We start from the raw sequence: 17,845 nt of genomic DNA, 5'->3' as shown, positions 1-17,845 counted from the left end.
ATATATACAGTATGTGTGTGTGTGTGTGTGTGTGTGTGTGTGATTTGGGTGAACTGATCTTTGCCACTGGCTCAGATTCAAGGTAAGAACTTGTTTATTTATTGGGACGAAACTCTTATTCTTCATACACAAGAATGCATAAGTGTCACATTGTGCATGTGTCACACTGACCTCCATGACACACCTTTTGTGCATCTCTGAACATGCGCTAGAAAACTCAACAGTGCAACTACACTAGAGCAGCCTGTTCAAAACACAGAAGTCGCCAGGTCCTAGTCCCTACCAAAAAGCCATTGCTGTGGTATGTCCATACCAGGTACTTCAATGAGATGGCACTATATAAATGCAACTTTTGTTTTTACTGTTTTCCTTGTTATTACCATGACAACAAGAGGGCCTTTCATATAGGAAGTCAAGTTTTAGGGATGCCAAAGCTTTAAATACAATCCAATGGACAGTTGCTATTTGGCAGCAGAAAAGGGGAACTGTGCACAACTGATGAATGCAATCTATTGGAGAGCAGAGCCTCCCCCTTCAAGCTTTTACTAGTAGAGGAAGCTGTTCAGCTTGGCAGAGGTCTGCCTATCCATCCCGGCACCTGCACACAGAAGACAGGACCTGCGGCCATACGGTGGAAGAGCAAGAATGCATACCGATGACGGACTGACCTTGGATCAGCCGGGTTTGACTAACCCTAGCAGTTCCTGCCAGTTGCATGGTGGTGGTACAGAGGGATAATCAGTGCATGATGCTGAATAAACCAAATACAAACCCCAGTCACAGAGACACTCCACAGGCTGACCTAAAAGGTTGTTATCTCTATAAACAGATAGCTGCAAATTAATGCAGAATCTGTAGGCAACAGGACATGATTTTGGTATCGGAAGCGTTCTGGTTTCAATTTGCATTCCATTTGGAGTCTGAGTAGTGTTGACCAAATACGTTTGAGATTAGGGCCAATATTCAATCTCTTCAATCTCTGAACCCATCTGCTATTGCAGATTTTTAAGTCATCACTAAACAGATATCTGCATATGAATGCATGTTGACATCATCTCTCAACTCCAACTCCATTCAAACAATGACCAGCACGTGATGTAGTAAGTCTTGGCCCAAATATCTACTATCTAGATATCCGATGGTTACACCCAAACCCCCGAAATATTATCCGTTGGCCCCAGAGGCAAAATCATCATCAGACCAATAACTGATCCGTTCCGAGACTGGAAACGTCATGACTCATCTACTGCTCACCAGAGTTGGATATTTTAAATTTTTCGAATACTCAGAATAATGTACTGTGTATAATAAACACTGGTATTGATCAGTCCATTATATAGACACACTTATCCCTCAGCATGCACAGTGGATTCTCCCATCTCATGTTCAGCCAACACTACTGCACTGTCTGAGCCAAAGGATGACATGCTTTCAAGTAACTTTTGATTATAGAACTGAAGTGAATATATTTCATATTTTTTTATATTTCAGTTAACCAGCAGAGAGTAGATAGAAGCAAATTACACAGTTTATAACTTGTTAACACCTTCTGCTTGTTTTGGTGAGCTATAGCATTTACCATGTGGGATGTAGCTCAATTGAGCAAGCTAATGCTAATTGAAGAGTTTTATTTCATCAATTTTCATTTTTTACTGTAAAACATTTCTTTTATACATTGTTGTTCACTTTAATTAAACCCTATGTTTGCACACCGGCAACATTGTCGGCTCAAATTTTCAGTGTATCTTTTCCCATACTAGCTAGCTAACGTTAACTCACCACATGGCACATTTCATATCGTATGTATTTGACAAATTAACAGATTTATTTGTCAAATTATTGGATTATGCTTAAAAGGCTACCCCTACATTTACATTTTATTCCCATTATTTCCTGTTAATTCCTACAGAAAGCTTCAACCTTGAATTTGCAACCCTATGTTTAGCTAAACAATAAGAAAAGCTGCTAAAAAGACTAATGATTCTGCTGACAGGATGTTGTGCTAACAAAACATTTCCTTTTCCACAGACTTCAGATAGAGCAGAAAGCTTATGGGTGTCAGCACATGCCCTGCAGCAGTCAGAAAGGCACACTATCTACAATACACAACTGACTAGTTGCGATGCGGCCCGTCTGTAGTTCTGCCAGAAGGGTTGACGTAAAGTAATGGATGCCGCTGCGTGGGTGGATGAAAATAAATACATTTTTAATACTTAAAAAATGAGTGATGTTTAAATATTGATGTTACAGTCAGAACCAGACCCACACATTGCTGCATGTGACTCTGCCACACGCGTGTTGGTACAGGATGACACTGACAGCTTGTCCAATCAGGCCTCCTTCCAAAGCCACGCCCCCAACTTTTTTATGGTAAACGTAAAGAACGAAACATGCCGATTGTTAGTACTCACAGACTGATTCGTCAATTGCCGTCATGAAACATCATGACGGCAATTGACGATAAGAATGTCAACAAAAATATCTAAAATATTTTTGAAGATTACCAACCCTTCCTTTAATTACTCAAAATACAAGGTGACTAAAAATGGCAACCATTATTTCAGTTTCAGCAACCAAAAGGCTGATGGCTGGTGGCCAGCCTGGCAACTACTTTTAAAAGTTAGTGTTGTACTGGTGAAGCATGACGGAATTCATATTTGGCCTAGAAGTGTGTTTCACCTGGTTTGTCTGGTCTTATTAGCCTCAAACATGGCCATGAAATGCTACTGTGAGTCACCCCAAAGACACAAGACTTGACATAAAGCCTGCAGAGTCGTCGTGGCGGCTGAGGGATTCAGTGTAAATGCATGTGAACCAAGCAGTTCATTTACTTGCTGTAGCTTTTGAAGCCAGAGTCTTCTTCATCAGAGAATACACTAAATATGCTTACAGTTGATTCTTAGAATACACCAATCCTTCAAGGAAATCAAAATAAATATAAAATCCACACTTTATGACTCCGTTCTTGTAGGCTCTTACTTCTTCTTTTTTTCCCCTTTCACACATAAAAATGCAGACACAATATATGCGGGAGAAAGTTCCCTGCATCTCTCCTCGCCTTCCAGGTGGCACTTCTAACTGCCGACTGCTTTTCCCCGCAATCAGGCCTGTTACTTTGGAGCTGATAAACACTGAGGCCTTCAAGCTGTCAGTGGAATTATTGAAGTATTCCTGCGGCCAGCGGTGAAGAGTAAACATTTTCTCGGACTGATAACACTAACATTATGGAGATATGCCTGAACACACACACACACACACACACACACACACACACGCACACACGCACACACACACACACACACACACACACACACACACACACAGACACACAGACACAGACACCAGCAATAACCAGGAGAAAAACCTCTGAATGTATTCAGGCCACATAATGAAAGTTAACATCAAGAGATGACCACAATATAGTGAAACAGTCCATCTAAATATAAATTAAAACCAGGCAATATACCAACTAACCTAGACAAAATGCCTTTGAATGATAAGAAACAAATATTTTTGCACTTTTACCTCCTGCCACAAATAGATTTCATCAACTAGCACAACTCCTTATGTTGTGTGTTGTGTACAATGTGTATTCCACTATCCAGCGTGCCAGACACAAGCTCAGACCTTAAGAAAACCACCGACTCACCCATTTCCTGGGTCGCCCCCTGGGTCTTTTCTCCCCGGTCGCCTCATCTTTCTGTGAAGACATATATTAAGGAGAAATACATGAATCATTCTTCATCCTGTCCATCACTTCACGACATGAACATTTGACGGAAAACACCTGATCAGCCAAGACGTTCACTCTGGCACACGTTTTAAGGTATTAGGGTGCCACACCAGTTCAGCAGGTCACAGCTGAAGCAGTGGGTCTGTAACTGTGATAGATGTTTATAACAGACAAGTTGACTAACCTGAGGGTTTGTTCTCAACCTGTCTGATCGTCTGACTGCTTGTGTTTCTTGACCTGTCTGACTAGATATATTTCAGAAGTAAAGAATATGCCTACATGCATTCATCAGAGCACTCACATAAGAATGTAGCACTGTCAGAGATAGATATATTTTGAATTCAAATCAGCTGGGGGAGTTTGCGTTTTCCTCCCGCTGACTGTCCTTTCACTTCCCTATTCTTTCCCTTCTGTCTGTAGGTCGCTGCAATGGAGAGAAAATGGAAGAGCAGCACATATAGAAATAAATCAAGTTAAGTAAATACACACTAAAGCGTCAAATGTGGATTAATCCACCGCTTAATATAGTCCTGAAAAAACACACTATTTCTTACTGTTTAACTAATGTTTGCTAAAAACTGCTGTTTTGGGAAATTAATTCAAATGGAACAAAATATTTGTGAGCTGAGAGGAGAACATCTTCCATTGTATCCACATCAGCATGCACATGGCATGAGTTAGAAGTGTGCCAAGTATGCGTGTTTACAGAGCATTCCCTTACTGTGAAATGAAAAGCTGGAATGTCCCTGTGTGTTTGGCTTGAGGGTAGGGAATTACCTTTCTTACTAAGATGATGTTTGTGGGAGAGATTAACCCTGCAGACCGTCCAGCGCAGTCAAAAAGCCAAGCTCTGCAGTCACCCACAATTAACAAGAGCAGACCTGAGTCAATAATTCATCGGATTTATCCCGGCTCTGGTTGGCAGCGAGTCAGGTGAGATCTTAGTCAAACTGCTGACCTGCGATTCATTTTGCAGACAATGACCAGCAAGTATCGGTGGTGTTGTAGTGGGCATGTGTGTGTGTTTCTGCAGCTATTTGGCTCAGTAAACACCAGCTCCTCTGTCATCCTGACACCGAGCACACGCCACCCAGTCTGGTCACATGGCAGCAGGTGGAGTGTTTTAACTCGTCACCTGCTGGATCCCAGATTCAAAAAAGACGGACCCAGACGCCGTTCTATCTGGACCCAGGACCTAAAACCAATTTTGACGGAGTGCTTCTATTTGAACCGGCGCAGCTTTTTCAGCATTTACGGCACTTGTTCAGCGGTGCAGGAAACACACCGACCAATGCATTGTAAATCACATCACGTGATGCAGCTCAGCTAATCAAATATGAGTATTCTGACAAGTTTCCTGACTCGAGTGAGATGATGAACTAACACGGGGGTGGTCACAGAGACCAGAGAGACCAGAGTCTTTAACAAGAATGAACAGACTCTTATAGGTTAATTCTTCCCACAGTTTATAACCAGTGTGTCTCACATGTTCAGAGACCGTGGAGGTAAATAAAAGCAGTAATGTGAAGCGCCACTACGAGACAAAGAACAACTCTTTTTAGTAAACGTAACATCTCACATCTGAAATGAAGGTCACAGAAAATAAACCCAAGAACCAAACATGATCAGAATCCTAACACATGTATTCACTGTTCAACAATGATGTTAACAGAGAGAATAGAGCTGAAACAAGTGGTTTAATAACAGATAAAGTCCATGCTCACTGATTTATCTTTTTAGATGACAAAAATATATTGTGGCTTTTTTGATTGACATCTCTTCACACCTGAATGAACTGAATTTAAAGCTGCAGGACAATTCAGTGAAATTGATTTTTCTAAAATGAATTACTTTATTTTAAGATGCACTTCTTCAAAAGCTTTCTGTTATGTCAGTTATTCTTTAATCCAGCCATTATTTTACTTGAAATAAGAAGAACATTTATGTATTTCTATGTATTATTTATAATCCATCCAGTTTAATTTGAAAACTGAGAATAATAATTGTTAATATATAATTGATGTGTACTTTATTTATTTGATTTGACAGCTGTTGACTACACAGAGACGTCACTACTACTAGACTTCTTGAATATATATATATTAGTGCTGGGCAAGTTAACGTGTTATTATCGCATTAACGCATTCATTAATTGACACCGACAATTATTTTATAGCGCGTTAACGCATTTTTTTATTTTGAAAGTCCGTGGAGGAAGTCTTCAGCAGACTCCGTTGATGCAGCTTGTGGAAGACATTTAGATAAACAAAAGCAAGACAAGCAGCGTTACAACGAGCACCAGCTGTTGCTCTGCCTGGAGACTACTGGACATCCTGCGGTAAAGTCAGCAGACACTTACATTATAGTGCACCTATATGCTGAAACTCACGGTAAACTCATTCAAACGGCACAGGTCGTGAGCGAGCGAAGGACTTTGAAAGTTAGCGGAAATATTAGCGTGAGACAACATCCGGTTTCTTCAGACGAACATCCGGTTTCCAGAATAAGCTGCCAACAAAGTATGAATTATATTCACATTAAGTATAAAACATGCTGCATCTCATGAGTTAAAGGGAAAATAAATATATATAAATATATATATTATATATATATATATAATATATGAAAAAGCAAACAAAACTAAACAAACATAGCACACAGTTTGTACACTTCAATAGGCAAGCTTATGACAAAGCAACAGAAAAGACCATGTCTCTGTTTTGGCTATCCACTCACAGTAGTGGCTAATACTATGGTGTGCACAGGAAAACTGGGCAAAAACTACTTAGAAGCCATCTTTCTTCTGCCTGCAACTGTTTGGGACCACCAGTGTGGTGAACAGGTAGTAGCTCTATTAATACGACTTTCTGGAGAGTTAGGAAGATCTGATCTTGTTATTGTGCTCCACACACTTATGCATATGTTTATAACGCAGAGATAATTCCAAGGTTTAATTGCTAATCTTACTGGCACTGCTTTGAACTAGATTTGTTTTATTGTTGTTTTATTTGTATTCTTCCCTTATTGCTGATTGATTTTAGTTGTGTCTCCACATATTGTGTGTGGACCTTGGCACCAATGAATGAGTATTCTCCCTCAATGTGTTTTCCGAGGTTTGAAATAAAAAATAAATGAATCTATGAATATAGTATAATAATCGCAGTGCCTTAATATTGCATAAAGTGTTTTAAATCTCTATTAAGAACCAACACAATGATGATGCCTTGTGATGTGATGTTCTAATGCTCTGCTTAATGTCTGTCATGACGTCTGTCATGACGTATCACATGTGTACTGTAATCCCAGTTCTCTGTTTGGGATGCTACATTTTTAATGTGGAGATTTAATCGTCTGAAAGACAACACCCTGTTCAATTAATCATCCGTGTGTTTCATATGTCTGAGCAGCAGCCCTGAATACCCAGCGACCGGACGGCCTCTCAGCAGGATCGCCTTCCACAGCCATTAAAAGTCACCATCACAGAGAAAGATTAATGTGACCATTTTGTGATCTGCCACTGCTGTGGTTCAAGGCTTAGGCAGAAAAAAGGACTTACTCAGGGTGAAGGAAGGACGGTGGTTTGGGTTTGACAAAATACTATGTCAAGGTTAGGGAACCATTAATCATCAAGGTTAAAAGAAGAAGGGTCACGGTTAAAGAAACCAGACGTTGGATGTGATCCATCCACCCAAACCTCCTCCATACTAAGTTCTTTGGGAAGCATAATAATTCCACAAAAGACAATAGTGATAATTCAGTGTGTCCTATTTAGGCATTTAAACAAACAACTGATGCTGTCAGATGTTTGAGCGGACAACAGTGTCATTAGGTCGTGCTTAGCCTTTAACCATTGCAGTTGCATGCTAGCCAGAAGGTTAACACTGAGTCTACAGCCGTGCTCCATGAGGCTGTACGCAAACGCAAAGCCGTGCTCTGAGTGGAATGCTAAAGCGTTGCTGTTTAGCATGCTACCGTCTGCTGATTAACACAAACTACAGCTGAGGATGGTGAGGGGGATGGGGATGTCATTAGTTTTGCAAGGATTTAGTCATAAAACAAAGGATTTGGCAAAATAAATATTTTAATTTGATCACATTCCAATAGGTGAGAAATTTCACTCAAAAATACAAATGCTGACCTGCGAACTGCATGCTGGGTACAGCTCGCTGACCGTGACTCGCTACTAATATGAATTGTTAAATGCCAGGCCTGCTCTGTACAGATAGCTCTTCATCGTTTGCTACAATATTAATTGTTATAAGTCAAACAGCATGCTGGGTACAGCTCGCTCTTAGTTGCTTGCTACATTAGTAAGTGTTACACGCTACACGGCATGCTGGGTACAGCTCATCTCGTCAGTGCCTTCCAAAACGAATATAACCGTCACAAAAAATATTTTAGTTTTCTGATCCACCTCCTTTATAGTCTAGGCTTAAAACACAGTGTTTATTTAATTGTTTGAATGTCACAAAACCTGCTTTCTTACAGCAAAATCTGTGTCCACGTGTGTTCAGGTGTGAAAGCAGGCGAGGTTTGAACTTGGTAGAGCTCTTTTTTTCCCCAACCTCTGTGTGAACCTAAACTTTTTGTGTGCAAAATGTCTGCAAGGAGAGGTTGTCTGAAAGCCTAAACCATTATTCCCATTCGTACGATTCATCACGTCGAGACCGCTACGACACCGTAGGCTTTTTGTCCTTCAAGTGTGGCCACAGAACAGGTCAGACACCCGGATGTGGGACCCTTTTTGTGTGAAGCACGCTGAAGCATTCAAACACTTTGTTCATCCATCCATCCACCTCTGCACCTTAATGGAAGTAATGACACAGCTGTAATTATTCACAAAGCTTTGTCAGGAGGTTATTTTTAGTGTTCAAACAGAAGACCACTCCTCGCCTCAGATTCAAAGACCTACTTTCTTTGTATTCAACCCTTAACCTGACATTTTCTGTAAATAATGCCTTGTTTTTCAGAATGGTGTGAAAAGTGGTCCGTATTTTGTTTAAATAGTCAAGTTGAGGTTTGCAGTACAATTGTTTCTACTCACAAGCTGCCGTGATATCTGTCAGAGATTGCAGAGGTGATTGATGTGGGGAGGGGAAGTGAACTTTTGAAAGAGTATAAGTTAAAGGTGTGGGCCGACCCCCGGACTCTTTCATCTGGAAAGATTGATATCTTCACTGTTTATCATAGCAGGACCAGATGAGACGAGACCGGATTACAGCGAGAGCAGAGTGGTTCACTGTTCAAAGTGCTGGGAATGTTTACAGTGGTTCATGGTGGCAAGGGAGCACTAAGGCTGCTGTCATCGTGAGCCTAACACAGCTTCATCTAACTAATGGGTGAAGACATGGGGGACTCGCCCTACCTCTCTGGGATTAACAGCGTCGCAGCCTTAAAAAGGTGAGGTGGGGAAGTTGCTGTAAAATTCTGAATCTTTCCCCGGGATTGTCTTTTGTTCTCGACTTTAATATTTTTCTGATTTGTCACTCATATCTCTCGCGTGCGCGGCCTGTGAGAGTGCTGCTGAGTTATGGCCGCGTGTTTCCCATCATCACAGATGCACAAACAGGTTCCTGTGGTTTCATATGAGTTCACAGTTGCAAGTGGGTTTCTATACTTGGGAGGTCTTGTTGAGGTACAGCGCTCTTTAGGACGGGAACATGCTTCTGCGGGCGGCAGACGTGCATAGGTGTCAATATGAGACATTTCTGTGTTCAATGATACATATGTACCCCATACACCCTCTGCATACATCCACAAACACATGTATACTCTATGTGACTCGCAGATGTGGGATCGAGTCAGTGTGACTTGGACTCGCGTCAACTCGAGTCATTATTTTGATGACTTGCAACTTGACTTAATAAATAAATGAACTGAGATTTTGAAGTTAAAGACTTGCGACTTGACTCGAGACATGGTGACCCGGATGACCTGTCTGTGTTCATCTTGCGTTTTCAGTTTAAATATTACATATCAAATGTTCAAAATGCTGAAAGAGAATGTCAAATGACAAAGAGAGAAAGCTACATTATGATTTGAGACGAATCCTCAAAATACCATCAGAAATGGTTTAATTGTTTTTTTATGATAAGAAATGAGGTCTGCATTACAAAATCCCTCCTCGTGGTACACTGAGGTGTTTTTGGCTCACCATTTTGGGCAGTTAATTTTTCCAAATTTAAGATTTTTTTTTTCAATAATCACAACCGTGTCGCCAGGAGCCACGTATTGATTATGTGATGTAAGTCGGTGAAGGGGAAGTGACGTCAGTGTGTGTGTTGTTCAGGTGCCGAGGCTCCTCACCTTCTGCGCCGCCTTGGAGGGGCCCTTGTTCTTACTTCCTTTGGGGCGGCCCCTCGGTCGCTTGGGGACAGGCTCTCCGCTGGGCTCCTGAAAGGTAAGGGGGGGGTAGGACATGACATGGGTGTCCAGGGACAGGAAACAAAAAGCTTTTAACCTCCTCCCCATTTGGTCATTGCTTTATGGTTCAAGACCAAAAGAGGGACAAAGGTTGTGTGCGTGCGCGCGCACGTGTGTGTGTGTGTGTGTCTAAGTACCATAGAGGGAATAAATGAGAGGGAACTATTATTCAGGCTGGTTTTCCACTTTTAAATGTCGCACAATCTTTAACTCTGACTCTCCACAACAACCAGCTGCTGTGTCTGAACGTGTCCGGTCTCTCTCACCCACAGTCTGCAGCCGCGTCCGTGGACGTGATTTCGGTGTGAAATGTGGAATAAGACTGTGACTCATCAGTGAATCTCATCCATAAACACATTCACAGAAAGTCATTGACAGAAACATTCAGATCCCCGCAGAGTTACTTCATGCCCGCACTTTTCTTTTCACTTATGTTGTCAATTAAAGACCATCGACCAGAGCCAGACTGTAAACAGGCGCATTCCTGGTCATGTGTATGGAGCCTATTCAGCATACATGAAGTCCCAAACAGCAGTGTATTTGGGGAAACATAGTTGGCGTTCCTTATAAATAGAATATTACAGGCTACTAAACACAAGAAGCTATGGAGGGCTGCACACGCTGGAACAATCAAAGCCAGCTCACTTTAAGACAGAATATAGTTCCATAAGACAGACTGCTAAAACTAACCCGGTAAGTCACCGCTAAAGTTTTACCTCAACTCTCCGACCAAAGCAAACGTCTAAAGGCGGAACAATGTGCAGATGGACTACAGTCTGGATCTCATTCTTCTGCCTGTCCGCGGAGCGCCCTCAGTGAACAGCGAGACACGAGCTTACTTTTATGGGCTTCCTCGGTCTCCCCGGCCTTCTCTTCTGGGGCTCCGTGGCCCCCGTGGTGGGCTCCTGGGAACCGGAGCTCTCCCCGGCCTCGTCCCCGCGTCCGCTCATTGTTCCCGCTGCTGCTGCTCCGTTCCTCCCGGTGAACAGAAAAAAGGGCAAGAAATAAAAGTGGGATACTTTCAATCCCTCACTTTCCCGGGTCTGCCGTCCGGCTACAAGTCTCCCGCTCGGGCAGCAGCACCGGCGGCTATGAAGCCGATCAAATGAGCCGGTGAGCAGCTTGGAAGGCTTTTGGCTCAGTCAGCAGAAGGAGACGGAACACCGGGGGCGACGGAGCCCGAGACGCCGAGCTCCGACTCAAACTCGGCTAGAAGGCACCTCGGCACCGGGGGCAGGAACCACGCTGCAGCGAGGCGTGACAGCTCGGCACGGATCGTCTGAGAAGTGTGGGCATAACAAGCGCATCCAAAAGCCCACTCCAAAAAAAAAAACAGGACCCACTCAATGAGGATGGGTTTAAATACAAAAATGGAAAAAAGGAAAGAAATCACCTCTCCCGTGGGTGGATAACACGGGTAGGGTGGGGGGGTGGGGGGTCTGGATGGGAGCCAGAGAAAACAGAGGAAGACGGAATCCTGGCGGCGGGCCATACATGGCGGTCCGCATTTATGAATTAAATTCACATTTTCACACGTTTCAATGGAATCCGCTGCTGCCGGACACTGAACAGCCATTCACAGTTCACTCGTGTGGAACATGAAGGAGGGACATGTAGGCCTATCGGCTCCACGCTGCAGTGTGAAGCTGCTGCTCATCGAGGACTTTTTAAACACTTTGCAGCCTTTTGACATGAACAGCTTCATACAAGTGAACTACACATTCATTAAGCCTGGTTGTAGGTGTAGTAAATGACGGTCCCTGTCGTTTGGAGTAATGCAAAACATTTGAAAACCTTTTGCTATGATCCCTCATGAATAATTCAAATCTAAGAGAATCACAGGGTCAAAATGCGAAGTTGACGTTGATGTTTTGCCTTTGTGAAATTAAAAGTGAGTGGTGATTTAGCTTTTTTAAAACATGAGGTGGTTAGATTTAGACACATTTTTCATGTGTAAAACATGTCTTGGTGAATAGTGCATTTTCATTTCAACTGTCAGGTGTGTGTTTTTCTGGAGCTCGTTGCGTTTTTCTACAATCTTTTTCTTTAAATCTCTGCCTGTTTGATTAAAAGATTGTCCACACATTACTATTATTCTGAACACATAGTGTAGATGTGCGCAGCTGTGAGTTTTAAAAGTAAAACCTGGACCAATGAATTCTCTGACCTGTGAATATATGCAGGCTATGTGGAGAATTATTCTCCTTGAGTACAAGACAATGCTCGTTATGCACGTGTTGAATTCTTTCACTTGGTGCGGCCATAAAAAGAAAAGAAAAAGAAAGTGTGGCTTTGAAGCACTTCGCTGTGGACGTGGAGTGAGATCAATTACACAAGAACAACAGACACAAAGAATAAAGTGCCTTACGTGGAGGACCTTTCCCACGGTCCTGTGGCCTCTCTCCATGAGCAGCTCAGTGAGAAGCAGCTACATTCTGAGCTTTGAACAGGAATATCATCAGAATGCACCTTATTGTACAAAGCATTTATTTTCACAACTGCAGAACTGCCCCTCTCCACAGAAACAGGGGGTTTATTGAGAGAATGTGTGGTTAACTCAGAGCCGGTATTCACTTCATTCATAAAAAAACAGCCCTGAGACCCCCCAAAGAAGGGGTTTGTGTGCGGTACAGAACCCTCCCCTTCAGACAGAGCGGCGTCGGCATCAAACCAATACAATTAATGGCTGCACAGATCCATTACCCAGGGCTGGTTTCAGCACACAGCTGAGCTGGGCACGCAGCTCCGTTTAAGCACAATGAAACCAGGAAATCAATGTGTTACTGCAATGAGATGGAAAGCTGTGTGTGTGTGTGTGTGTGTGTGTGTGTGTGTGTGTGTGTGTGTGTGGCAGAGGGAATATTGATTTGAGAAGCAGGAGACGTACAGAGGAGCGTTCCTGTTCTGCTTTAAGCCGGTGACCTTTCACCTTCTTTGGCTCGAGTGCCCTTCTGGACCAGATAAATGTATAGTAAGTAACATTTTTAAAGATGTGGTTGACAATATTTTTGTAGTGATTATTGTCTGAAATATTACCACGTTGTGATGTCATCCTCTTCCTTGTTGACAGTGAGATGAGTGGAACTCTTTCTTTTCTTTCTATGTTTTAACAGTTCATTCTTGACTGTGAAAGTAGTGACGAAGGATCCACTGGTTTCTCCCTGAGCTTTCAGCTACATCTCATGGCCTTCATCAACATTGGTGTCTCTTCAGTTGTCACGGTGCCGATATATAAATAATTAGATCATTTATTAACAATACTAACAACTGTTATGTTAGATTTTCAATCGTTCATTATCTGTTTAAACACAAGTTACAGTGGAAATATCTGCTTACACTAGCAGCTACATGTGTCGTAAACCATTTATTAATTCTTCACACTGCTTATGAATTCTATATGGGAGGATTAGAATGAAATGTTATCCCGGCACTAAATATATTATTACAGGTATGTATTGTGTACATATATAACTCTGTAGAGCCAGTTATGTTTTGTTTGCATATTTGCCTGAAACTCTAGTCCTACTGCATGATCATTTTGCTCTTTTTTGATTATGTATAATCTTATAATGTGTATTAAGATGAAGCAATGTTTTGACTGCTTTTATAAAAATATGTATCCTTACACTGTACCGACCCCACAAACTGTTTATGACTGATTTCCTGTTGCACCAGAGATATTGGAGCTCATCATTCCTGACACTGTAATGGCTTTGTCGGCTAAATTGACATATTTTTCTGTATGAAACTTCTTAGCTTGTTAGCAGCCGGCTAACAGCTGAATCATTTAGACTGAAATATCGTGTACACATTTTTATCTCTAATAAGTATTGTAAGAGCCAAATTCAATTTGAGGTAAAATATTTACTTGTACACATTCCCGGTGGATGTTGGCCTCCGCCAGGGCCGCCCTTTGTCTCCGGTCCTGTTCGTGACTTTCATGGACAGGATATCTAGGCGCAGCCTGGGGGTGGAGAACGTCAGGTTCGGGGGTCTCGGGATCGCCTCTCTGCTGTTTGCAGATGATGTGGTCCTGTTAGCCTCCTCGGATCGTGACCTCCAGCATTCACTGGGGCGGTTTGCAGCCGAGTGTGAAGCGGCGGGGATGAGAGTTAGCACCTCCAAATCTGAGGCCATGGTGCTCTGCCGGAAACCGGTGGATTGCTCCCTCCAGGTGGGGACGGAGTGCCTACCTCAAGCGAAGGAGTTCAAGTATCTCGGGGTCTTGTTCACGAGTGAGGGTAGGATGGAGCGGGAGATCGACAGACGGATCGGTGCGGCTGCAGCAGTAAAGCAGGCGCTGCACCGGACCGTCTTGGTGAAGAGGGAGCTGAGCCGGAAGGCAAAGCTCTCAATTTACCACTCGGTCTATGTTCCTACCCTCACCTATGGTCACGAACTCTGGGTCGTGACCGAAAGGACAAGGTCGCGGCTACAAGCCTCCGAAATGAGCTTCCTCCGTAGGGTGGCCGGGCTCAGCCTTAGAGATAGGGTAAGGAGCTCGGTCATCAGGAGGGAGCTTGGAGTCGAGCCGCTACTCCTTCGTGTCGAAAGGAGTCAGCTGAGGTGGTTCGGGCATCTAATTAGGATGCCTCCTGGACGCCTCCCACTGGAGGTTTTCCAGGCACGTCCAACTGGGAAGAGACCCCGGGGAAGACCCAGAACACGCTGGAGGGATTACATCTCCCAGCTGGCCTGGGAACGCCTCGGGATCCCCCAGAATGAGCTGGAACATGTTGCCGGTGAGAGGGAGGTCTGGGTCAGCCTGCTTGGCCTGTTGCCACCACGACCCGACCCCGGATAAGCGGAGGAAAATGGATGGATGGATGGATATTTACTTGTATTTACATGTTTAACTTTAATCACATCTGTTTCTACTTTGAATGTTACAAAGATGTTGTTATCATTTGTTATGGTAAGTGACAGACTGCCGTCACTTTAAAGACACTTAACGACAGTTCGTTACAGTTGTTCATAATATCTGGAGCAGTTTTCCGTGCTAAGTGGATTATGTTGTGGAACAATTTGTGGATTAACCTGTGCTTTAAAGTGTGTCGAGGTAATTGGTGGTACTTTTAGGAAGAAAGGAAGTTGTTTCACTAACTTGTACGAGAGAAATTGGATCAATAAAACACGTTTTGCTTTCACCTACAGGCGGTGTTGGTGTCAGCTATGTGCATAGGACCAGAAACATGCGTCAACTTAAGGTTTACACTCTGCTAAAGGTTTGGACGCTACAAGTATCTCTGTGTTTTTAATGTGTTTTTATAAACTTTTATAAGCGACGGTGTTAAAGAGGTACATGACCAACCTGATTACAACACAGACACACATTCCTTTCTGAAAGCTAATAGCTAACATCAATGTTAACATTTACTCTTTCTTACGAGAGTTACTGGTTACGATGAACTTTGAGTTTTTAAGGATACGTCTGATAATATGTAATAATGTATTTCTTAAATGATCATCAAATCCTAAAACCCGAACGAACTGTGAATGTATCTACTAATTAGTCAAATGTGTGTGTCAAAACCTGGTACATCTTCTTTCCCTATGCCATAGAGCGCCATTGTTGTTTAGAAATGGTTAAGAGCACATCAATGAGCCACACTGTTGCACTGGCTGACATGTTCCCTCTCTATGGACACACACACTGTAGTTTATTTTAACTGCCACAGATAGTTACTAGAGCGCCAAACGTGGATTATTCCGCCGCTGAAAATAGTCCCAAACTAATTCACTGTTTGCACTGTTTTGGGAAATACTGAGCTTTTTTAAAAGTCAAAGCTATGCATTCACAAGCTGTTTTTAGAGATTCACTTTGTGAGAACCAACGAGCGAGCGCGACAGACAAGTCGGACAGTAGTGAGAGACGTCGTTGATGTTCGTCTTTTCATGAGATTTGCTGGCTTTAAGAAATATATAGAAGAATGCCAGACTCATCCTTTCATTTCAGATTCACATGTTCTAATGCAGCTTTTCTTTGAGATCAACAGCTTGGACAATGTGGTGAATTGTACATCATGTTTTTGTAAATTCAAATACAGATTCAATTTCCTCTTTGAGAGCATATAGTAACTGCATTTAAAAACACATTCTTGGTCCCTCTCTCTGTTTTTTTTTTTCATTTTGGCAAAGCAGGAGGAGGAATAGTCCACAGCGTACTAAAATATCTGAGTTTGACCGCAGCCTCTCTGCCACCCAAAGTCAGTTTTAACTGTTTCCCCTCTACATATGTTCTTTCCGAGTTCCGTCAAAGCAGCAGCACATATGTCATGCATTTACGGTGAGAGGGCCGTCTGCCAAACACTTCAGACTGCTTAAGGATTTCTATTTCTATCTGTTCTCGGATTACATTATTTTCCAACAGATTTCCAGGAGATCGCACCACAACGGTGTCCTTAAAGCAATTAAATACAGCAGACGCAGTCTCTCTCTCTCTCTGTCTCCTCGTGCTTACTTTTTTCTGGATGAAGTTTAGCTCCTGTAGGGAGGTTAGTGTGGTGAGAGAGCAGAGGTGTCTCCCTGCTCACCCGCACTGTCAGATAGGAAATTAACAAATTAAATATAGAAGCTGGGGGGTCAAATAGGCCATCCACATGTGTATTTGAGAGTGAACTTTCACTCACCTCAGATCCAGAACTAACAGGGTCTTCCGGGTGCCATGGCATGTCACATGAGAGCCTCAACCCTCGTGACCCAGGTGCATCTAATAGCTATTGTTTAATGTTGGAAAATGGGAAACAATAAGATGCAGGTCCCCCCTCCCCTCCTCCGCCCCTCCGCTGCCTCTCATACCATTAAGAATGCAGCAGCTTTGGAGATGTAGCGGAGGAGCACGGGACAAGCGAGGAAAGGTCTCGTTCCCAGGATCCTGCTGACCTGCGCCCGACTCCACGCGGACCTCTGTTTGTCCACAAACACCCGGCAGAACACGGCCACCATCAGACTGTGTGGTCCTATCCAGCAGGGTGGACGCTAGACCAGATCTGGTATCAGCAGCAGGGACAGCCATCGTCAATCTCCCTGCTTGTCCGTGGAGCTGTGTGTGGGTGTGTGTGTGTGTGTGCGTATGTGTGTCAGTGCTAAATGGAGTGGCACCAAGATCGGAAAGTGGTATGCCACTGTTGTTCAGCGGTATATACCGATGCCTGGAGTGGTATCCACTACTTTTCCAACGGCATATACCGTTTCCTAAAGGAAGGTGTTGCTTCAAAGTGCATATCAGTGGTATATACTGTATGTATGTATATATATATATATATATATATATATATATATATATATATATATATAGCCTAACATTGGCAATAATATCAGTTTCAGGGTACATCAGCAAATACAAAATCACTTTATTGTCACTTCGAAAGCCTTGCATATATTCCAACAAGAAAATGGACGAGATAAAATAGATACATTCCTTTATATAAGACGCTGTGTTGCGCTACTTTGTCAATAAAGTCAGAAAAATATACATTGACAGCATCACTGGTCGTGAATCAAACTAATTTGCATGAAATTTGCATATGCATCAGGAGGCAGCACTGGTGTGTCTGTCTGACAATGGACTTCTGCCTTCAGGAAAAGATATATGTCGGAAAAGTAGTGGCATACCACTCCAGGCATCGGTATATACCGCTGAACAACAGTGGCATACCACTCCAGGTATCGGTATATACCGCTGAACAA

The 17,845-nt window shown here is 42.9% G+C and overlaps 1 protein-coding gene across 3 annotated transcripts in view; it reads right to left on the bottom strand.

Moving 5' to 3' along the window:
- The window catches only part of hmga2 (high mobility group AT-hook 2), a 52,896-nt gene extending 41,390 nt beyond the window's left edge, over positions 1-11,506 (bottom strand). For 2 of the 3 annotated variants that reach the window (XM_031869854.1, XM_031869853.1), the window contains exons 1-3: positions 10,996-11,506; positions 10,040-10,126; positions 3,650-3,700 (exon numbers count right to left, since the gene is read on the bottom strand). In XM_031869854.1, coding sequence (XP_031725714.1) covers positions 3,650-3,700; positions 10,040-10,126; positions 10,996-11,106 — 249 coding nt within the window. In that variant the 5' untranslated portion in view covers positions 11,107-11,506. The remainder of the gene's footprint in view (positions 1-3,649; positions 3,701-10,039; positions 10,127-10,995) is intronic. The other variant, XM_031869855.1, reaches the window with a different exon arrangement.
- Positions 11,507-17,845: the final 6,339 nt, after the last annotated feature.

The sequence above is a fragment of the Anarrhichthys ocellatus genome, unplaced genomic scaffold (assembly GCF_004355925.1).
Source record: "Anarrhichthys ocellatus isolate YVR2014 unplaced genomic scaffold, GSC_Weel_1.0 scaffold49, whole genome shotgun sequence".
NCBI lineage: Eukaryota > Metazoa > Chordata > Actinopteri > Perciformes > Anarhichadidae > Anarrhichthys > Anarrhichthys ocellatus.
This window is presented reverse-complemented; position numbering and strand designations above follow the sequence as displayed.